This window comes from Myxocyprinus asiaticus, chromosome 2, assembly GCF_019703515.2.
Source record: "Myxocyprinus asiaticus isolate MX2 ecotype Aquarium Trade chromosome 2, UBuf_Myxa_2, whole genome shotgun sequence".
In the NCBI taxonomy this organism is placed as follows: Eukaryota; Metazoa; Chordata; class Actinopteri; order Cypriniformes; family Catostomidae; genus Myxocyprinus; species Myxocyprinus asiaticus.
This window is the reverse complement of record NC_059345.1, coordinates 22701995-22725596: the sequence shown is the minus strand read 5'-3', so window position 1 is coordinate 22725596 and position 23602 is coordinate 22701995. Positions and strand designations below refer to the sequence as shown.

General features: G+C 40.3%; 1 protein-coding gene across 1 annotated transcript in view; it reads right to left on the bottom strand.

Annotated features, from left to right (window-relative positions):
* Nucleotides 1-475: 475 nt before the first annotated feature.
* LOC127415816 (acetylcholine receptor subunit beta-like) overlaps nt 476-23602 on the bottom strand; it is a 33198-nt gene continuing 10071 nt past the window's right edge. Inside the window, exons 2-11 of the mRNA XM_051654789.1 lie at nt 20963-21096; nt 20552-20596; nt 17959-18068; nt 9160-9268; nt 7858-8005; nt 7349-7534; nt 5905-6128; nt 5608-5786; nt 1559-1700; nt 476-616 (exon numbers count right to left, since the gene is read on the bottom strand). Coding sequence (XP_051510749.1) covers nt 476-616; nt 1559-1700; nt 5608-5786; nt 5905-6128; nt 7349-7534; nt 7858-8005; nt 9160-9268; nt 17959-18068; nt 20552-20596; nt 20963-21096 — 1418 coding nt within the window. The remainder of the gene's footprint in view (nt 617-1558; nt 1701-5607; nt 5787-5904; nt 6129-7348; nt 7535-7857; nt 8006-9159; nt 9269-17958; nt 18069-20551; nt 20597-20962; nt 21097-23602) is intronic.

The window sequence follows — 23602 nt, the reverse complement described above, 5'->3', positions numbered from 1 at the left end:
GAGGAAAAAAGCTTTACTGTGTAAAGAACCTAGCCATGGATTATCCCTTACAAAGTATGTATAATATATAATATAGTGAGTTAATAGGTAATAAGGGACAAGTGTGTATATATATATATATATATATATATATATATATATATATATATATATATATATATATATATATATATATATAAAACCCAGTTAAAATAATCTTATTTTATATGACAAGTAGAATAACTAGACATATCTTAAACCTGAAAAAATATTGAGAATAACACATTATCATGGAAATATTAGTTTAAAATTATAAGAATGAAAGAAAGAAAGAAGAAAGAAAACATACTGTAAAAATAAATGTATTATTCTCTGCTGCCCTCTTGAGTCAATCCACACAAACTACAGCCCCAAAGTTTATTGTGTTCAGGTGGAAAACCACCCTAGTGTGGGTTGCATGTACAGTTGCTGTGTGGTTATTGTTTTGAGGTTCTGTTTAGGGGAAAGGCTGGTCAGGAGTGTAGTTGAAACTGGCATCCAGAAACATGGCCAGTGTGCCCAGTGTAGTGATGATAACAAAGAGCCAGAGGAAAAGCCGGTCCAAAACCACTGCAATGTACTGCCAGTCATCTGTTATCTACACACACACACACACACACACACACACACACACACACACACACACACACACACACACAATAGGACATGTTTGTTTCACTGGAGGATGTGAATTGTCAGTTTATGAATAATCATGAGGATAGCGGAGAGACAGAAGTGTGAGATAGGAGATAGGAGAACATGTGTGTTTGTGTGCTTAATATAATACATATTGTCTGAATAAAAATGCAATAAGGTTTGTGTGAGGGTTTGGTTTAAGGGTGGGGTAGGGAATAGAATATATAATTAAAGGAGCAATATGTAACATTGACATCAAGCGTTTATAATGGTTACTGCAGTCCAAATTCAAAATATTGGAGAGAGTTGTCTCCCCCGCCCCCTCCTCCCCAGACTCGAAGCTCATGCGGGTTGCCAGGTTGAGGACACGCAACAGGAATGAGCAAACTGACAATGGCAAGTGACAAGTCGTACACTGTAAGTTGATCAGCTAATGTATATGTTTGCAATGTTTTTATTGTTTGCAAATTATAAACCAGCTCATGTGGATTTTTTATAACTCTGTCAATGTTAGCAAGATGTATTGCTGGCTTTCATGGCTGCAGCGCGCTGTGTTTGCCCACCAACTTGTTTCAAATCTGGCAACCCGGGGTGTCGAAATACTTGTGGGAAATGGGCAGTGTGCGGGATCACACAGGCCAAAACAAAAACAGAAATTCCGGCCCGGAACAGACATTTCAATGTAGAAAATTCTGGCTGTAGCATTGTTTTCGGAGAAGCCAGTATTTCAACTTAGCATGTTTCCTAAATCTCTGATAACATATTATGATAATTATGCTTTAGTACAGTAAATACATTACATATTGCACCATTAAATCAGTATAAAAAAAACAAACAAACAATAGATGTTAGTAGACAGTGTCCACCATGACAGAAAAACATGCGTGTATGTCCAAGGACTTACAGTATCATCCACATCCTGTTTCTTCAGTTGTTCAGCTATGTAAGTAATGGCGACAATGGCAGATTTGAGATTCGGAGGCAGAATTAAACAATAGTTGTCACTGTTTGAAAATCTCTGCAACTTCACAGTGCTCTCATTGTGACTGAAACACACACATATTCACAAATAAAAGAATGATTAACCCCAAACAAAGGTTCATACATGTACTAACATACTTTTCATTCACAAGCACATTGTTTGTGCAGGACTCTGCATACTGTATATGGGGTTAAAGAGCTGTATGTCCTTGTCTTCAAGATGAACTCCACTCCTCACTTAAAATGACCTGCTGCAGTTGTTCTTCTGAGCAGGATATCACTGCCGCTTACTCCACTGTTGCAACATATAACAACATACCTACACTACCAGTCAAATGTTTGGACACAGCTGTTTAATCTTTACTATTACTATTTTCCACATTTAATAGTAAAGTCATCAAAACTATGAAATAACATTGGAAATGGCAGTATGGGAATTATATAATGACCAAACAATTCTTCTTTAAAGTAGCCATTCTTTGCCTAGATTTGAGCTCTGCATCTCTGGGCATTCACTCAACCAACTTCATGAGATGTCAACCTGGGATGCTTTTTAAATAGTACTGAAGGAGTTCCCGTGATCTGTATGCTGGGCACTTGTTTACTGCTTGTCCTTCACTATCTGGTTTAAAAAAAAATTTTTTTATTAAAATTTTAGTTTTGTAAAGAAATTCACACAAAGGTATCCATTAATATTTGTTAACAAACCTATAATTTATTAAAGCATGAAACTTGAGATCAAAATATTTTAAGATCATGAGACACAATTTGAACAGACTAATTCTGTTAATTGTATGGTTCTCGTCTTTGGACACACATTACGCAGAACGAGTCAAACCAAACTTTTACTCTCGACATTCAGTGAAAGGATCTCAGTGCTTAATTTTGCATATTAAAAGATCGATTTTGGGATTTTAAGTATTGATATCAAGACAAATCAAGATTGCATTAATCTGAAAATCTATATTTTTCCCAGCTCTAATCCCTATTATTTTTTTATTTTAAGCAATTTATGTTAGTCAAAATGTAGCTTTACACATTATATTTAAATTCAGTAGTTCGCAAGTTAATGTAATCCTGCATTTAGGATAGTGCAAACGTGTTTGGCTCACTATCCTGGGCGAAGGGCTCGAGGTTTGAGACTTGAACCGAGCTCTAATGCCCCCCCGGACTTAGATTACTTATTGATGAAATAGATATGTGGAGATGGGCAGGTGGAGGGATGCCGAAAAGACTCGATGCCATGTAGAGGTAAGCAGCTGTTTATATATGCTTACTCTGGCAGTGTGATTGGTCAGATTAAATTAACTTGCTCCTCCCAGGCCTTGTTAATGAAACTCCATTTCTAGAAATCAGATTACAGTTATTGACTTTCAGTTAAGTTAATTACTTTTAAGTACATTACTTGAGTTACACATTTCTGAAAACAGTAGAATTTATGTAGAATTTAAAGAATTGAAATCATGTTCATATGTATGTCTGTTTGCATTTCTGTGACAGCTGAAGGGTGTGTGCACTTTAATGAGTCTTTTTAAAGGAGAAATGTGTGGTGCTGTGTGAACAATGAATAAGGAGGAAATACAGTATAGACATTTAAAATCTGTTGAGTAAAAAAGTATTAGTAATGTGATTACTTTTCCGATTAAGTAATCAACAAATTAATCTGATTACAATTTTATAGAAGTAATTAGTCATTTATAGTGGATTACCTTTTTGAGTAACTTACTGTTAACACTGACTGTAGTATAACACATCTTTGAACAATATTTAGCATTGTGTGGTAATTAAGTGTTGTATGCTGTATATTACAGTAGTGGTTGAGCATTGTAGAGGTCAGTATTGTGTTGCTGTGTGCTATAGTGGGAATGAGTCTGTCATACAGTGCAGAGTGAATGAGAGCTGTGCTCTGTCTGGGACTGACCTGTCCTCTCTCACATTCCCATTCTCTCAAGGGTGAGTTTTTTCCAACAGGGATTATACAGAGACCACTGACCATTCGGCACATGACACACATGGTCAATGAGATGCATACAGATATAGACAGGGACTCAAAATGAATAAACACACACACATATTTTTTCCACACACACATGGTGTATGCACTCATATGCATATGGTATATACACACACCTGATATATAAACACACACCCTTTCATGATTTTCTAGGTAGACCCATTCATGAACATTCTGAAGAACACCTGAAATGTAAGCCATTTCTCAGTGGAAATTTTGTGACGTCTGTTGCGCATTCATGAACGCTATGAGAGAAGATTCAAAGTGGCTTGTGTTATCATGTGAGAACTTGCATTATTTTTGGCTCTGAAAAAGACTTGCATGATGAGACTTGCATGCCTGCCATTGTTAACGACCTTCTCTCATGCAACGAATGTCAAGATTTATATTAAAAAATGACTTACATTTCGGGTTGCTTCTCAACAAAATGGTATGTCTTCAGAAGACGTGGAATAGGATGCATGATTTAATAAAATTGCATTAAAGAGAGAAAGTCATATAAGGGTTGGAACGACATGAGGGAAAATTCTGTCAGAATTTGGGTGAAATATTCCTTTAATTACTTTGTCTCTGCTACACACATAATGTACACTCAAGCAGAGTGGAATGCACACTGTCACAGATGTTCTCAGAGAAAACCCCTTCTTCCATCCATCCATGTGTCCATCCTTCCATCCATCCATGTATCCCATCTACCCCTGGCCCTCCCTGCTGTTCTTGTGTGCATTACACTCTAATGCCCAAACTCAACAAGGGCTTAGTCCCTGGCGACTTTGGAGGGTGACTGGGCTTAACTGGGCTGAAATAAAATGCCCTTGGATTGAGAGGAGGAGCAGCCAGCACAGATATTTTCACGATCCCACAGCTCTGATCCATGTTTATGATAGTTGTTTAAAGATGAACAATATTGCCAACCCCAGCAGATCATGGTACAGGCACATTAAACTACTACATATTGATTTGGCACCTACGTGTGTTTGAGTTTGAGTGGGAGAGGGATCAATTAGAACAGCTGTGCTAACAGGACATCTTGAATGGAATTGTACGGAATATTTACATTCAAACAAGAAGTCTTAAAATAGTACATAAACTACATAAACTACTGTGTCTTCAGGATGACAGGCCAGGATTAGTATCTCAGTAAATATTGTTGACCATTAACTGAAGGAAGCTATTAGCCTCCCTTCCAAAAACAAAAACAAACAGCATCACCAATTCAACTCTCTGCAAATGGCCCTACTAACTCTGTTCAGGGCCTCTAGGAACAACAAATACTTTGTAATTTCTCTGTATCTTTTGGTAGGCAGGCTCTCGCAGCCTTGGCAGTTATCAGTTAAATCTAAGCAGAAGTAAGATGCATAGGTGTAAAAGGTGAACTTTTAGTCCTCCATTTAGCGCTGAGGAACTGACAAGCCTTTTTCTCCATGACTCAACAAATGTGATCTGGTCTTTACTATAGATCCTCGACTTCCTCTTTTCCTTAGCAAATGCAAATGTACATACTTCAAGCAAGATGACCATTCACTCTAAACACAACAAATTTGAGACGTAATCTTACATAACAAATTGTACAAACCACAAGTACACTTTAAAATCACAATGTGCCATTCCCTGTTTAAAAGACCAGCATATACTGCACTGTTTTGGATGCTTGTCCCCAGTATGGGATGCTGGGATTCTAGTTAGCTTAACCAGCAATCCTCCAATGGACAATGAGTTCATCTGACAGGGCATGCTGGTTTACCAATATTTTTTTAGCTGGTGAGCAACATGGCTATGATGGTCCACCAGCTTGACTAGCACCAAACTGGAGCTAATCAGCATAAACAGCTTGTTAGCATGTTTTTTTCAGATCATGATTAATCTTTAAATGTTAAGAGAACAGTTGTTATACACAAGACCTGGTTTATTTTGTGTCTAGATATGACTACTGTAATAAGCAATTTTTTTGCACTTACATTCCTCTCCATGGCATAACCAGTTCTGGGTTGATCTTTCGGATGAAATATTCACCTCCAGGTCTGAGGCTTTTGTCCAAACAACCTAGAGGAACATTTTCCTTTGGCTCTTCCTCCACTGGTTCCTCAGACTGAGGCCTTAGCACACCCAAGTACCGAGGGAGGAAGTTAATGAAAACCTGCAGAGTTTTGATATGCTCACATTTACTATTTCAAAAGAGTGATAAATAGGAATGATATTGTGAGTATACAGGTGCCCTTTGAATCAAGATCTTCATGAATCTGGTAGAGGCTCACCTTTCGCACCCATAGGGGCATGTGGTGTGTGCTTTGAGTCCTGTGGTGGAAGTTCAGGACCACCACACTAAGGATGACTGAGAACGTCACCAAGATCATGGTGAACATTACGTAGTTAACGATAATAGGAATGCCGAGAGATGTTTCTGGAACTTTGTCAGCCAACAACAGCATGAAAACTGTGAGAGCGATGAGGACTGAGATGGACAGAGTCATCTTCTCACCTGGGAGAGAAGAAAACAGGCTCTGACGAACTATAATGACAAGACAGATGATGACAGTCAGCAGTTTCTGGATATTATTAACCTCGTGCGACCCCCACGTCCACCTGCATGGAAGTTGTATTTTGGTTTCGCATTATGCAACACATCATTTAAATTAATAAAAACTGACTGAATACCGTTAACAAGACTCTAGACTGTCATTTAAAGGGTTAGCTTCTGCCGGACCAAGTCACGTGACACAACAGCATGCCGTCGATTTCCTTGAACCACTCCTACGGATGCAGCGGCAACAAAAGTGCCACTGGTAAGAAAAATCTTTATGTTTTTTCATTGAAACCTGTTTTGTTGTAAAGAGTAGCATCTCTAGTTTCGTTTGATATGCTGCTTTAAAAAATCAGTTCATTTTTCATGCGTCAGCATGCTGATAAACTTGATGTCTACATATGTGGACACTGGCACTGCATTTTATCAAAAAGTAGAAAAAAAAACATGTTAGTTATTTTTAATAACTTTCAACTCGAACACATCTGCGGGTCATTTAGCTTCATTTTAATATAATTTGTTACGTTTAATTTTGATATCTCTGTGCAATACAATTCTATTCATTAACATTAGTAAATGCATTCTATATACTGTATTTACTGTGCATTTTTACAATGAGAATAAATGAGTTCATCCAAAAGCTGAAAAATTTAGCTTTCAGAGGCTTTATATGGAGTTAGGATAAAAATAAGGTGCATTTTGAACTGTTCAAATACCAGTGCAGACAGAAAGCACACTGGACGTTAAGTCATTCACTAAATAGTGAGCAAGGGAGCATCCTATAGCTTTCTATGCAGCTAAGTGCATTCAATCCTAAAATCCCAAAAGTTCAGTTTCAGGCTGCAGATTATGTTTGGACCACTCAACATGTTTGGCAGACATGGGACAATGGTAATCTGTACATAGATTCATAATTTTATAATGCTACATTTTATTTTAATATGGTTGGCAGTGATTGGATGATGCTGGACATTACTTTGAATAAGAATTATTTATTCAGCTTTACAGAAAATCAGCTGTAATGTCTGTAATGTCTCAAAAATATGAATAACCAACACTCCTGGAAGCATAATAAACAATTTGATGAAAAAGTCTGATAACCAGACACTGCAAGCTCTGCAAGATCACATGGATATTCTTCAATTCTGTTGGACTGGACTCTAAATGAAGATGCTCACCTGCACCAGGTGGCAGATAAAAGACGAATATGGCCAGCACACTGGTGAGGATGCATGGGATGATGATGTTTATTATGTAGAATAGAGGCTTCCTCTCTATGATCAGATAGAAGGTGATGTCCTCATACAGGTTATCCTGGATGTTCTTTCTGGAGGGTTTGTGACAAATTTGCCACTCACCATTCTCTTAGAGAAGAAGAGAGAGGACTAGTGAGAGAAAAAGAGAGAAGGAAAGAGATAGTGTGTGTGTATGTGTCTGTGTGTGTGTGTGTTTCATGTGATTGCTTTGATTTAGATGCATATAGTTGAATACAGCTTGTTTGTTGACCATACTGATGTAATTGCATAATGTAGCCAAAAAAACAAAAACAAAAAAAAAAACAGGCGATCAGCTACATTGTTTATAAAGTATACTGACCACATCGAAAATGGTTTGTGTTAAAGTTTTTATTGAAACTGAATAACAGTTGGCAGCAAATGATGACTTTTTTAAGATGAAGTACACTAACCAGTGAAAGCATTCTCATCGATTACAATCTCATGAAGCTCGTTGCCATCTTCATCTAGACCGTATTGAAGGTCCACTTCTGAGGAATCATACGTGTAAGAGCGAAACACCATTGTGCAGTTCTGCCAGTCGAATGGGAAGTATGCCACCTATAAGAGAGTAGAGAAAAGCTGCATTCGAATATGCATGCTTCCCTTCTATATTGTATGCAAAAAACAGTATGCCAATGGAGTAGGGTGTTAGAATCCTGCACTATCCTATAATGCTGGAATGTATTCATGATACTAACCAGCATACCTTTTTTATTGGCTGAGAAGTACGTTCTTCATCAAATGCAGCACATACTCGAATAGTACGTAATTTCGGACGCAGATAAAGTATATGTTGGCACTGACTACATACACTCACTGAATACTTTATTAGGAACACCTGTACACCTACTTATTCATGCACTTATCTTATCAGCCAATCGTTTGGCAGCAGTGCAGTGCATAACATCATGCAGACACAGATCAGGAGCTTCAGTTAATGTTCACATTATGTGATCTCTGTGGATTCCACTGTGGCATGATGGCTGGTGCCAGACAAGCTGGTTTGAGTATTTCTGTTACTGCTGATCTGTTGGGATTTTCACACACAATAATCTGCAGAGTTTACTCAGAATGGTGCCAAAAACAAAAAACATCCAGTGAGCGTGGAGTTCTGTGGACAGAAACACCTTGTTAATGAGAGAGGTCAACACAGAATGGCCAGACTGGTTTGAGCTGACAGAAGGGCTATGATCTCAGTAATAACCACTCTGTACAATTGTAGTGAGCAGAATAGCATCTTAGAATGCATAACACATCGCATAACACCTTGAGGTGAATGGGCTACAATAGCAGAAAATACCACAGTGTATCAAAAAAAGTGCTCAATTAGTGTATATAATATAATATAGTTAAATTTAAATTGTAATATGGGTTTTCAGCTTTGAACAGAATTGAAAAGAATTAGCAGATCATATTTTGAAGCCACTGTGACCCTAAATGTGAAAGTCCTGCAGTATAGTTTAATTTAAATCAGTAAAATACTAATAGTGACTTGTGTTCAAGGAATGTTCTGGCTTCGATAAAAGTTGCTCTACGATAGCATCTGTGACATGCTGTATGGATTAACACAAAGAATAATTAATATTTGTCCATAAGTTTGTAAAAACAAACAACAACTGTGTTTATATTAATGCACTAAAAATGGAAGCCTATTTGTATTGAACCTGGTACATTCCTTTAATGTGTGCATGCTAACAAGTTCATATATGTACCTCTAAGGAACAGCTGCTGCGGTAGATAGCCGGTGGATACCAAGAGACTGTACCATCACTGTTCACTAGTACGTTCACATACAGGGCAACATCAAACTGACCATCATTACTGGGTAACAGAAGAAGAACATGTCATAGTCATGTCTTGAACTATGTGTTCTTTGCACTTTATGTATTTTAGGACCCTAACATAACAACCAAAAAAATAAAAATAAATAATAATAATATATATTTTTTTTCCTGATAAGATTTAGAAAGTTCCTACAAATTAAAATGAGTTTGTAATAACTAAACAAATATACTAATCTGACCTTTCACCTGATAGATGATTAAATGGGCATAAAAATCCCAAAGACTTTCTTCTGAAGGAGGGGCTTGAGACATATCTGGGACCAGTATATTATACAGACTTGGGGTTGTGCTCTTTTGACTTGGGCTAGTTAGCAACCACCTAACAACCACCTAGAACACCCTAATAACCAGCTAACACCTTACCACCATTGCACCGACTCCCCTTACATTTTCTTAAGAAAATCTAAAAGGGTTCATCAAAACCAGATATGAGACATGACACTTTCTGTAAATATGTTCTTTTCAGGGATTGTATGCTCACTGAAGGTATATAACTTTGCTTGCACTAAGACAAATGGCACCTGCATTTACTGTAGTTTAAGAAAGAAACTTTGACCGATGTTATGAAGTAATGTGTGCTCAGTGCTGAATGTCCAGACTTCATAGAACAAACTATTTTAAATGATTTCCCAAGTGGGGGGGGGGGGGGACTCAGCTGTCTCTAATTTCAGTGAGCACAGGGAGAGCGGCATAAAAGAGCCACACCACCAGCAAACAGAGAGAGAGAGACTGGCACAAGGAAGGCCACGGTGCTACAGAAGTTGTTATGATTATTGTGTTATGAAGATAAAGTGTTTAAGTAACTATTTGTCTGTGAAGCTGATGTGTTTAAATAACTCCGTGCCTAAGAGACTGTTGAGTTTATGAAACTGTAAGCATCAAGGTGGCCAAATTAAACGCTTACCTGAACCTGGAAACCTCGCTTCCCTGTTATCCTTTCCACTGAACAGTGTTACAAATGTTTTTTTATTAACTCACATTAAAAATATTAGGATAATAAATGCTGTGAAAAATGTATTGTTCATTGTTAGTTCACGATACTTAATACTTTAACTACTGTTAACCAATGGAACCTTATTGTAAAGTGTTACCAATTTTTAAAATACTCAAGCCCCCTTTGGTGTTCCTCAGATTCCACATGTGTGGAACCATCTGGAGATCCTCCAGATACCCTTTAACCCTACTATTGGATGCGTTAGAAATACTACATAGTTTTTGGTACTGGAACCAAATGTTATGACTTTGTCAAGACCTTCAAACAGTAAAAAAATAAAAAAATAATAAATATATTTTTAATACAATTTTGACCCGTATAGGAAGAACCAGCTATGGCCTTTCACCTTCTGACTTTTTGGATTTTATGCAACTTTAAATCATTTTTTGCACATTTATGCACATCTTTCCCACAAAATGCAGACTTTCCTCTCAAAAGGGGTTTTGCCCACACACACACACACACACACACACACACACACAGTCTTTTTTTTTTCTACAGTTTTGAAAAGGTAATATGAGTTCCTTTCGTAGGAACTCGAGCTGCGAAATCACATTGGGACACACCCTGAGTGTCACGTGGTCTGAAGCCCTTATTCAATCAAGCCCATTTATTGACTGATGGCGCTTAAGTGATGGCCCTAGGGAGCTAAGTCATGGGCTCAGTAAAGGCGCTTGATTCACGCCATCGAGTCAGATTTTCTGTTCTTCAGTGCACGATCTCGTCTTGCCCGTGTTATACCAATGACTCATGTCAAAGTGAGGATCATTATTGTTCTCCCTTTTGAGTGGCAACACTGGATGGAATTTAAGAAGCGACTCATGTCGTTTTATACAGCGTAATTTCAGAGTTTTTTCCAAAACATTACAAGGGTCCAACGGGGACAGCAGTGCTGTTTGAGGCTTGCAATTTCTCACCACGAGGCGTTATCCCCACTTGTTCCAGTTCCATGGCCTCCCGATTGGAGCTCCGTGTGTGGGGGCAGTTTGGGATTTCGGCTTTGTGTCTGAGAAGATTGGATTGCGAATGGACATTGGATTCATCCTCGTGTTTGTCTCCCTCCCCTTGAGTAAAAGCGAGAGTCTCATCGGACATGCTTTGAGGCCTAGCTTGGTGGCCATTTTCTGATGAACAAGCATGCAAAAGAGTTACCATGCGCGTCTAGAGCCATCGCTATTAAAAACGCTGCATGAGAGAATTTGTTGTTTGAAGGTAAGGAAACAAATTGGCCCCTTTGTCCCTATTGTCTTTTTCTGTGTCATTCTAGGAGAATGCACATGAATAAGGCAATGGAGGTGTGGCATTGGCCTTTCTCTCTCTCTCTCTCTTTCCCGTTCGAAGCGAACTGCTCGTGGCGGAGGGGATCATGCATGAGCCCGGCTGCACAATGAGGGGGCTGGAATAAGAGAATATTCCCCAAAAGAGTGATGGCGAACCAACGCGTGAGTGCTTCATCTGTGCCATTAATCTTTCTGGATGCTATCAAGAGATGCGAGGTATTTTAACGTGCTTTTTTTGTCTTTCGCCCGATCGTGAACGCCCGAGCTCGAGACAAGAGATGTGCACTTCTATCTCTGCTTGACTTTTCGGTGGCAGCATGGATGTCACTCTTTTCAGTCAGCTGTTGGATCTACATATGATGTTTTTTTCAGTTCAACCAAGCGCATCACATTAAGGAATGATTTTGAGCTAATATCGGCTCCGTTTGGAATTCCCTCATTTTTCCCATGCGGCTCGCGCTGGGGAAAGAGTTAGTCAAGGCGATGCTTTTGTTCGTGAGGGTGTTTCGGGCTATCTGGGTACTACACGTTGTTCCCCCATTATATGCTGGGACCGGTTTAGTTCTAACCTGTTTTTTCAGTACACCAATTTAGCTCAGTCTCCCGAGTAATTTACGCTGGCAAATGTAAATTATTTTCACACATTCTTCCCCGTTCTAAGCTAGGGAAGATGGTTTATCTGGCATCCTCTGCTGTAAATACATTCAGAGTGACTGCTTTTTATAACTGCCTGATCTAATTCAGCCTCTGTCTCCATGACCACGGGTTTCGGGACATGCATAACAGAATTCAATGTTCATCGAGCACAAAAGTGCACAAAACATACAGTGAACATAAGCATCATATGTTGTCCCTCCATAAAGAATGCCTGGGGCGTTGTGGCAAACAAATGAATAAAAACACTTTTTATTACACTTTTCCACTTTCAAATACCAGGGAAAAGGTTACTTCTGTCAGCGTCCCTGCTGTAGATACATTTAGGGCACTCATAATTTATGCCTAAATACAATAAAGGCAAAAACATTATCAAATTCCCTTCAACCAGCCACAGTATTAGAGGAGCGAAGGCTTCCCTCCGCTGTGCCACTGGTTTGGGGACAGTCGCCAAAAGTAAGCCAAGTGCGCCATCTAGTGTTAACAGGTTGCACTGCAGGTAAGAGCCATGCATTAAACCCTCTGTTTACCTGTCTGCCGGCTTGGCAGCAGCTGAAGGGCATTTTGAACTGGGTACTTCGAACAATAAAACATGGTTATGTAATTTAATTCAGGCGAACTCCGCTGGTGTTCAGTGGGGTTGTTCGAAAGACGTTTCAGTTCAGGAAACCCAGTTTTCAGGAAATTAATTCTCTCTTGGAGAAAATGGGGCAACAGAGATTCCCCCTTCTCAGAGAGAGTGCAGAGTGCAGATTTTACAGCCACTATTTTCTAGTCCCGAAAAAATAAAAAAAGATGGCGGCTTGCGTCCCATTCTGGATTTGAGATGTTTTAATTCCAAACTAATGAAATGTAAATTCGGAATGCTGACAGAAGCAAATAATGTCACAAGTGCAGCTGGGGGGACTGTTTTGTGAAAATAGATTTGAGGGACGCTTATTTCCATATTCAGATTGAGCCAAAGTACAGGTGCTTTCTCAGATTCGCTTTCGGGGGAAAGCATATCAATTTTGCGTCCTTCCGCTCGGACTTGTGCTGGCACCACACACTTTCACAAAATGCATGGATGCGGCTTTGATGCCCTTGAGGCTTCAGGACATCTGCGTTTTGAATTATCTCGATGATTAGTTGGTGCTAGCCCATTCGGAGACTTTGGCTGCCCAACATCGAGATGTCATTCTCAGCCATTTGAGCAATCTAGGGCTGTGTGTAAACCTAGACAAGAGTCTTCTGTGCCAAGGCAACACACTCTGTTTCTAGGGGTGGAGCTAGATCTCGGACGATGCAGGCACGTCTGTCTCCAGTTCGTGTTCTGTCATTTCGCCCATGTCTAGTGATGTTCAGAGTAGGATGCGTTCTCCCTGCGAGAACATTTCACAGGCTTTTGGGGCTCATGATTGCACCTTCCACTGACATTCCCCTGGGCATGCAAGACTTTTTCAGTGCTGGATGAATGCCACAAAGGGACTTCAACCACTGACGCATGCGTTCCGTATCTTTAAAGTGACGCGTGGGTGCTACTGAACTCTGTCTCCATGGAAACTGACCCACCTTCTGATGTCAGGCATTCCATTGGGACAGGTGTGTCGCTGCAAAGTTATAACGACAGACGCCTCCTCCATGGGTTGGGGCGCTGTGAACGAGGGTCATCCAGACTGTGGGGTTTGGAAGGGCCAGCTGCAATATTGACACATAAACTGTCTGGAGATTTTCACGGTGTTGCTGGTGTTAAAATTTTCCTCCCAGAGATTCAGGGCAGTCATGTCCTTAGCTGGTTGGACAACAGGATGGTGGTGTTTTACATCAATTGCAAGGGAGAAGTGTGTTCTCACGCCATGCTGAGGCTGGCATGTCGCATTCTTCTGTGGGCATGGGACAATGTGCTGTCTCTACGAGCCATGCATGCCCCGAGCCAATTGAAGTTGGGGGCGGATCTCCTGTCCAGACAGGGCTTGATGCCAGGTGAGTGGACATTACATCCTCAGATTATGGAACAAATCTGGAGAAGGTTCGGCAGAGCGGAAGTGGATCTGTTCGCTTCGAGTGAGACATCACATTGTCCCCTCTGGTTTTCCCTCTTGCCCCCAGCACCACTGGGCATCAATGCGTTGGCACATCAGTGGCCGACAATGCGTCTTTAAGCGTTTCCACCGATAAGTCTGCTGCACACAGTTCTGAAGAGAGTTCAGGAGGATTGGGTTCAGCTTCTGTTAGTGGTGCCGTTTTGGCCATCTCAAGTATGGTTTTCGACTCTGTACTCTCTCCTGGAGAAAATGCCTTGGGAGATTCCTTTTTAGAACAGACATGTTGTCTCAGGCTCGGGGCAGCATTTGGCACCCTGGCCAGACTTGTTGAAGTTGTGGGTATGGCTCAATGGAGTGCACTTTTGAATGATGGGTTATCCCCGCTGTGGTTGATACCATTCTGAATGCTAGAGCTCCATCAACTAGGAAGCTTTATAAGTTCAAGTGGCATATTTTTGCTTCTTGGTGTACAGCACAAGGTAAAGATCCAGTTCACTGCCCTATCGGTACAGTGCTGGATTTTTTGCAAGAGTGTTTTGGGGCCGGGGTTGCCCCGGCAATGGTTAAAGTCTATGTTTCCGCTATAGCGGCTGAGCCTGCACTTATCAATGGAGTCTCTGTGGTGACATTCTCTTGTCACTTGTTTTATGTGCGGGGTACACATGTTTAGACTTTTTCATACCGTCCACATTCCTTAATGGGATTTATCTGTTGTTTTAGAAGTGCTCTCGGGTGCTCCATTTGAGCCCTAGGCAACAGTCGCTGATAAGTTTCTGTCTCTTAAGAAGGCCTTGCTGGTGGTATTGGCGTCATTTAAAAGGGTTGGTGATTTTCATGCCCTGTCGATTAATCCTTTATGTATGGATTTTGCGCCAGGGTGTTCAAGGGTGGTGTTAAGACCTCACTTGGGCTATTTGACCAAGGTCATTCTACATAATTTTGCTTGCATTCTATTAATTGTCATTCTTTCTAACCTCCCACACTTGAGTCGGAGGAGCATGCAAGATTGCATATGCTTTGCCCAGTTCGGGTGCTGTGAGTTTATGCTGATCATACTAGGCAGTGGCGTAAGTCAGATCAGTTGTTTGTGTGCTTTGGTAGCCGCAACAGGGTTGTTTCGGTGTCCAAGCAAAGACTGTCTCATTGGCTATTTGATGCAATTTCAAGTGCTTACGAAGCACTTGAAAGTGTTTACCTTCGCCTTCTGGTATTCAAGCTCATTCTGTGAGGAGCATGGCATCCTTATTGGCTTTGGCTAGAGGTGCGTCCCTGGAAGACATTTGTATGGCAGCAGGATGGTCCTCTTTGCATACATTTGTTCGATTTTATAATTTGGACGAGGGTTTGATGCCTACTTCTCAGGTTCTCTCTGTTGGAACAGGAATAAAGTCATAATTCCCTCTGTTTTATTCAGACGCTTTAGCTTGCTTGTGCACTGCTATATGCTTGCCACAGGGGCGTAGACAGTTGGCAGCTACTGTTCACATGCCGTGAATGTGTATTGTTCCCAATGCGATTATGCAGCTCGAGTTCCTATAAAAGGGAACGTCTTAGTTACGTGAAGTGTAACCCTGGTTCCCTGAGTGGGAACGAGATGCTGCGTAAGCTGGTCATACACTCTAGAAGCTGCATAGGCTCATGCCTTCATGCAGTAAATCTGACTCGATGGTGCGAAGCGAGCACCTTTATGGAGCCCATTACGTAGCTCCCTAGGGGCATTGCTTAAATGCCGTTAGCCAATAAATTGCTGTAATTGGATGAGGGCTTCAGACCACGTGACAATCAGGGTGTGTCCCAATGTGATTACGCATCGTCTTGTTCCCACTCATGGAACCAGGGTTACACTTCACATAACCGAGATGTTTATCAGCGTGATTTTAGATGATAAGGACCTTTCCCACCTACAGTCTCGGTACACAACGTCTCATTCCCTCCATCAGGGAATGGAGGTTATGCAAGTAACCAGGATGTTTTAGAAACAACACTGCATAAGATATTTAGGTTTTTCAGAGAATGCATTTTTAATGTGTATTTTGTCATACTGTACTGGCAGTGTTTTTATAGTCAAAACAAGTGAAAAAAATCTACCAGTGCTGAAGAAGTAATCCAAAGTATTTAGAATACGTTACTGACCTTGAGTAATCTAATGGAATACGTTACAAATTACATTTTACAGCATGTATTCTGTAATCTGTAGTGGAATACATTTCAAAAGTAACCCTCCCAACCCTGCCTATAGTGTACATTGTGACTTAAGGCCCCCAAATGGCAAAATACCTATTAGATGTTATTTCTCCTAAAAAACTAGATTCCAGAAACAACCTTAGAGTACCTTTCTAAACCCCTGTAACATTGCAAAAAAAATTGACATTAATGGGAAGGAATAGATTTGTTGCAATGGACGTGCAAAGTAGGCCCGTTTTGACTGCTGGAAAAAGCGATAAGAGATTCATTTGTGAAATAGACATGTAAAAAAATGTTTACTCTAAAATGTACTCTGTTCATTTTTACAAGCAGAATAAATCAGAAATTGTTGTAATATGGTTAAGATATTAAAAAATGCCAAAAGTGATTGAAATAAACATAACATGAGACATCCTATGCCAATGTATACCAAGTTTAAAAACTTTTTTAATAATAATAATAATAATAATAATAATAATAAAATCCTTTAAAATTATGTTAATATTCAATATATTTAATTGTTTCTCTATCATTATACATTTTGGGAACACATTAAAACAGATTTTCAGCAAGGGGGGTCTTAAGTGCTGTTGTACTGTACACTAAACAATAATTTATGCATTTTGAATGGTTTTCAAAGGAACAAAGGACAAAAGGAGGGTGCATTTCCTTAAGACAATAGGAGGGTTAAAGGAACCTCAAAAATCCTATTTATGTACTCAAGAAACTTTAAAATATATTTTAAGTGCCTCAAAGCCTTTATCTTATAATGGGGTTACTGAAGGAACTGTTGATAATCCTTAGAGTTCTTTTGAGTTCTTACAGGAACTGAAAGTATGTTTTCATAGAAATGGAAATATAAGCGGTAGTTCTAACCGGAAGACTTGGGATCTTTATGCTTTCATTCAGTCAAGCATCTCATCCAGTCATAATCCAGCCTCTGCTTTATAAACTCACACAGCTATATTTCATTGTTTGTAACGCCTTGTTGTTTTCACCCTCCACCACCCCATCAGCACCAGTTTAGGTCCTGTCCTGCCATAGGGTTAAGCTCCACTCCCTTGCCGTCATCGCCTTCTGGCAGGAGCTGATGATTTGAGCAAGTATTTGAGCGCTGAACCATAGGACGAAGCTTACGACAAATGATCTTAACATCTCTACATTTGTAATTATTTCAATCAATAGAACTGAAATGGTGTCTGGAGGATCTCCAGAGGGTTCCGCTTGTGTGGCATCTGAAGAACCCCAAATGCTACCTAAGGTACCTGCTGAAAAGACCAGCATTGCTGGTCACCAGCTTATGTTGTGTTTTTGGTGCTAGTCCCCAGAATGGGATGCTGATATACTGATGTCACCACCAGGCTTTCTAAACTAGCTTTACCAGCTATATCCAGAAGACCATGCTAGTCAACCAGCTTCACCAGCTAGATTCTGCTGATGAAAAGCATGGCACCTAACAAGCACTATCCAGCATGGTTATGCTGGTCTTTCTGGCAGGGGTATGTTTTTATTTTAAAAGTGAGGTTCTTACTTGTTGATTAGGTAGATGTCTGGACGCCACACTTTTGTGAGAGGAATTCGCACAACATTAATGTTGTCATAGTCCACAGGATTCCAAGATAACCTGTAGTCAGTCCATGCCTTGTAGAGAGAGAGAGAGAGAGAGAGAGAGAGAGAGAGAGAGAAAACACATACACACATATATATAGTGACATCAAAAAAATAAAAATAAATAAAAAATAAGATATAACATATGAAAAAAGAGAAATATACAATAAAGCAATAATGTTGTTCAATTATTTTATATACAGATATACAGTTATGTGCAGGTGATGTAATGTATTGAAGAAGAGGTAGAATATGTTGGGATACGAGGATATGAGAGGGATAAAAGAGCAGTCCAGACCACCAGAGGGGAGAAAGAGAGACTCACAAAGCATTGTGTGTTCCTGTGTGTGTTACCGAATGCTGAAAAGCATTATTTTTTTGTGTGTAAAATTGAAAGTGTGTCTAATAAAAGACTCACATGGATTGTTACCCAGCTCTCGCTTCCTCCTTAATAAGAAAGCCAGAGAATTGTTACAGTGGTGCTAAAACCGGGGATTTGGAGGAAGAAAATGCTGTCATGGAATCCTCACCGCTGGCCGAAGTGTATGGAACAGGAGCAGCGGTTCCAGGAACTCTTCCAGGCTCAAGCAGAGGACCGGCAGCTTGGTACACCAGGAAGGGTCTTCAGCAGCAACCCCAGATCCACCCATGGCCGTACTGCATGTCACGCTGATGAAGATGGGACCTCAAGATGACACGGAGGTGTTCCTTGAGCTCTTTGAGTGGACGGCAGGAGCATGGAACTAGCCCAGTACTCAGTGGGTGGCCCACCTTGTGCCGCTGTTGTCCGGGGAAGCCCAACTCATGGCCCACCAACTACCTGCATCCAACCTCCTGGTGTACGAAGATCTGAAGAAAGCCCCTCTCATTCCCCTCATTCTGTTCCTGTTCCCCAGAACCAGGAATTCTTATCCCAAAACTGGTTCCCCAGTGCCTGTGGGCTGTTCAACCTGCCGGTTTTCCCTAACCCTCTCCGCTGTCCCCCACAGGCTGGTGATTCTGCTGCCACGTGTGCGGGCGTGAAGTCTGGGCCGGTCTGCTGGAGCTGCAGGGAACTTGGGCATTTCCAGGACCGATACCCCGCAAAGGAGGTGGAGACACTGGTCCAGATCCCCGACACGACACAGGACGCCCCGATTGAGCAGGAATGTACCGGATACTTGTGAGTATTAAGGGGAGTACATACCAAGCCTTGGTGGATTCAAAGACAAAAGCATAGTGTAGAGGCTGCGGTTAGTCCCCGCCTCTCCCATCCACAACAAAGTGTATCGGTGTGTGGTAGGCAATTCGATGGCTGGGGTGACGGTGCTGGGCACGTCTACGTCAGCTCCACTTCAGGATGACAATAGGGATGGGGAAGCCGCGGTCTGCTTCCCTCTGGAGCAGATGTGATGTGAGACGAAACCCTTAGGCACACCTTTGACCAAGTAAAAGTGATTGATGGTCAACACCTCCGGCCAGACAATGCATCATACCCGTATTTTTAGATTATTAAGGATCGGTTGTATCAAGTTATGCAGGACACTCAGACAAAAGAATATACAACCCAATTGTTAGTACCGAAGAGCCGTCGGGAAATGTTATTCCAGACAGCTCATTATAATCCTATGGTGGGTCACTTAGGGCAGGAAAAAACACTAAACCGGCTGATGGCCTGTTTCTATTGGCCGGGCATTTTTGCAAGTGTTGTGTGGCATGCCGTGAATGTCAGCCAGCCACCCCAAAAGCGCCATTGGACCCCATTCCATTGATCAAGGTCCCCTTTGAAAGAATTGGCATGGACCTCGTCAAGCCATTAGAGTGGACGGTATGCGGGCAACACTTTTTGTTGGTTCTGGTGGACTACGCAACGCGATATCTGGAAGCAGTGCCTCTGCGCAACATCTCAGCACGAATTGTTGTGGAAGCACTCTTCAGAATAATCTCCCGAGTGGGGATTCAGAAAGAAATCCTCACTGATCAGGGCACTACGTTTATATTGTGTACTCTATGCGAACTGTACAAATTATTGGTAGTATACCGACTGCGTAAAGCATTATTTGTGAGTAAAATTGAAAGTGTGTCTTATAAAAGACTCACGTGGACTGTTACCTGGCTCCCGCTTACTTCTTCACAAGAAAGCCAGATAATTGTTACAATATTCTATCCCCTAACCCTACCCATACACCTAAACCTGACACTCATAGATATCTTTTGGCATTTTTAAAAACACATTGTTTAGTATGTTTTTAAAGCCGTTTAAATTACAGGGACACTAGGGGTGTCCCTATAAACCACATTTATAGCAAAATACCCTCGTAATTACTAGTGTGTAACTAGTAAAAAAATGTCCTTGTAAACCACAAAAACCAACTCACACACACACACACACACAGCATCATTTTAATGAGATCTATCAGCACACTAATTCACTTTACATCAGAAGAAATCACAAGAGATGAAAAGACAGAAATAACACAATTATAAAAAGTGACAATAAACAGCAGTTAGGCGGTATGAGATGACCTGCCTCTTACCATATTCATGAACACGTTGGTTGTCATCTCGCCTTTCTTCTCATCCTGTGAGAGAGGAGAAAGTGACATTAACGCAGCAATAACCTATATCGAGCATGACATACTGTCAAAGTCAGTCCTTCCATAAGAAAGCAAATGTTCTATGCATGGCTCGAAGCCTCATGGCTGGAAAATAGGGGATTGAGTGCTATATTTCTCTAATGTTAGGGAAATGTTGCTGAAACGTCGGCTGCATGGCCCATTGTATGCAAGAAAAGCAGCTGTGCGACTGATCCCCAACAGAGTGCTGTGAATATCACAGAACATAAACCGTGTCAGTGATGAGACAGAGGGAAAGAAAGAAATACTTTGGAATAAGAGAATGAATAAAGAGAGAATAGTGAGGGTGTGCGTGTGTTTTATATGTCATACCAAGCTGATGAGTTGCACTAAAGTCATTCCCACTCTGACCATCACTCTCTCATTCCAGATACGTGCTGGCCGCACCTTCAAGTTGTAATCCTGAAACAAATCCTCCAGGAGCATCCGTTCACCCTCAGATGCACCTGAATACAAAAACACATTGACGTTTGAAGCTATATTAGTAAGGACCTCTCATAGATTAAATGGTTTTCAATTAATAAAATAATCATATTTACCATAACCTACCCCTACACCTCAATCTAAGTCTCACAGAAAGCAGCTGGCATCATTGTTTTAAGCAGAAATATTTGTATTTGTTAGGACATCTTTAGCAATTTGGCCCTCACAATATAGTCAAAGCTGTACATATGCAGACTGATCTGCATGTGAATTCAGTGACAGTAAGTCGAAAATTCTTAAGCTGAAATTGTCCTGTGCTTACTGAAATATGAATCACTACTCCCATTGGCCGAAGCTGGAAGTGTTGTTGAACGAATGGGCACATGTGAGCTCCAGTTTCTGGGTGAAATGTCCACAGAGTTATGCCAAAAGTGAGTTGTAAAGTGAATTTTTAGTTGTAAATGATGCAATACAGTCAGCAGGAATGCATATTTTTTTTAACCATATGCTATATGCCAAACCCCAACCATGAACCTAACCATTGGTGAAGTAATAAATGTCATCGTACAGGAAAAAATTCAACCACCAAATTGCATTCATCATTGATAACGTGAACACTAATACTTCCTGGTTTCCACGAAAAACAAGAACATGTGTCTGAGGCTGCCCGCACAACATGCAATCAGTAATGTCACAAGAAATGGTCAAGTCAAGTAATTTTTATTTGTATAGCGCTTTTCACAACACACAATGTTTCAAAGCAGCTTAACAGAAAATCATGCATTAACAGAAAATGAAACTGTAATATCTATAAAGTCTTAGAGTCATCATTGTGTAGTTTGATTAAATATGAGTGTAAATTGTGTATAAAAATAAATAATTAAATAATTAAATAATAATTGTATTTTAAGATAAGATTTTGTATGAACTGTAAGATTAATTACTGATGTCTTTGAAGTTCATCCTGGATTAACTGCAGTAATTCATATAGATGCATTGTCCTTTGTTAGTTGGCTGATGAAGGCTTTTGTTGGCAATTAATTGATAGTCTATGTATTCCATCATTCCAGTGTAGTCCATCATTAGACCAAGGTGATGCAGGCAGAGATCAGTGAGGTGCATCGCAGTTCAAATGGCAGGTCATTTCGTTGAGGTCTATCCTAAGTCCAAGGTTCAGGCAGTGGCATATGAAGTATTCCATGCCTTATGGTTGGAGTTGGCATCAGTTCATCCTCTGAAATCCATCATAATAGGGTGAATTGATGTCTGGCTGGCACCGGCTGCATTTAGTCATCATCATTCAGAGACATGTAGCAGTGGAGTCTGACACCAAGCAGGAACGGAGCTGGATCTGGCCGGCTCTGGTGACCTTGGTATATGAATCCCAATCCAATTTTCTGTAGAGTTATAGATCATTAAATTACACAACCCTAACTAAAGCAGCCTAATTGTGAGTTGATGGATAAATTAGGTTTATGCCTGGCTAAATAGATGAGTCTGTGTGAGTGTGTATGAGTGTGTCTCTGCGCCCGAACAGTGATAGGGGAGACTATTCCATAGTTTAGGAGCGAAACAGGAAAAGCATCCACCTCCTTTTGTGGATTTTTGATATTCTAGGAAATACTTGTCACGTTTATGTTTTGTTCATGTTTTTTCATGTCTTTTATTTTCAAGTTTAGTTCCTGTTCCTGTCATGTCATGTGATTTCCTGTTCCCTCATGTGATCTTGTCATGTGTTTCCCCTGTTCATGTGTCTTGTTTTCATTGGTTCATTGTTTGATTACTTTGTTATCAGTTCTAGTTTGTCACTGGTTTAAGTTTATTAGTCTTGTTATATTGTTTATAATTCTGTCTGTTCATTGGTTGTCTTGTTACCCATGTCTGTGTATTTAAGCCCTCATGTTTGCCATTATCTCTCGTCAGGTATTGCAAATGTAACTTTGTTGTTTTGTTTAAGTCAAGCCAAGTCTAGTTTCATGTCAAGTCAAGTAGTTTGTTCATGTTTAGTTCACGTTTATAGTTAGGGTTTTTTGGGATTCCACGTTTGTAAATAAACTGCACTTGGGTTCATCTTTACTTCATCGTCATCATCTTCGTCTGCCTGTTGACAACATTGTTACACTATTAACAGGCCAGAATTTTGCAATCATAATAAACGTGATGGAATATAGCATAGAAGAAGGTCACTTAAGTACTGCGGAGCTAGACCATTCAAAGCTTTGTACGTAGTTAACAAAATGTTAAAATGAATACGAAATTTAACAGGTAGCCAATGTAACGATGATAAAATCTGGCTATTATGATATATATCATATTTCTTGGTTCTAGTCAGCACTCTGTCTGCTGTATTTTGAACCATTTGCAGTATATTTATTGAACTTGCTGGACATCCTCACAGTAATGCATTACAATAATCTAGTCTTGAGGTCATGAATGCATGAATTCGTTTTTCAGAATCAGCAACAGAGAGCATGTGTCATGACTTAAGAATATTTCTGAGGTGGAAGAATGCCATTCTACAAATATTGG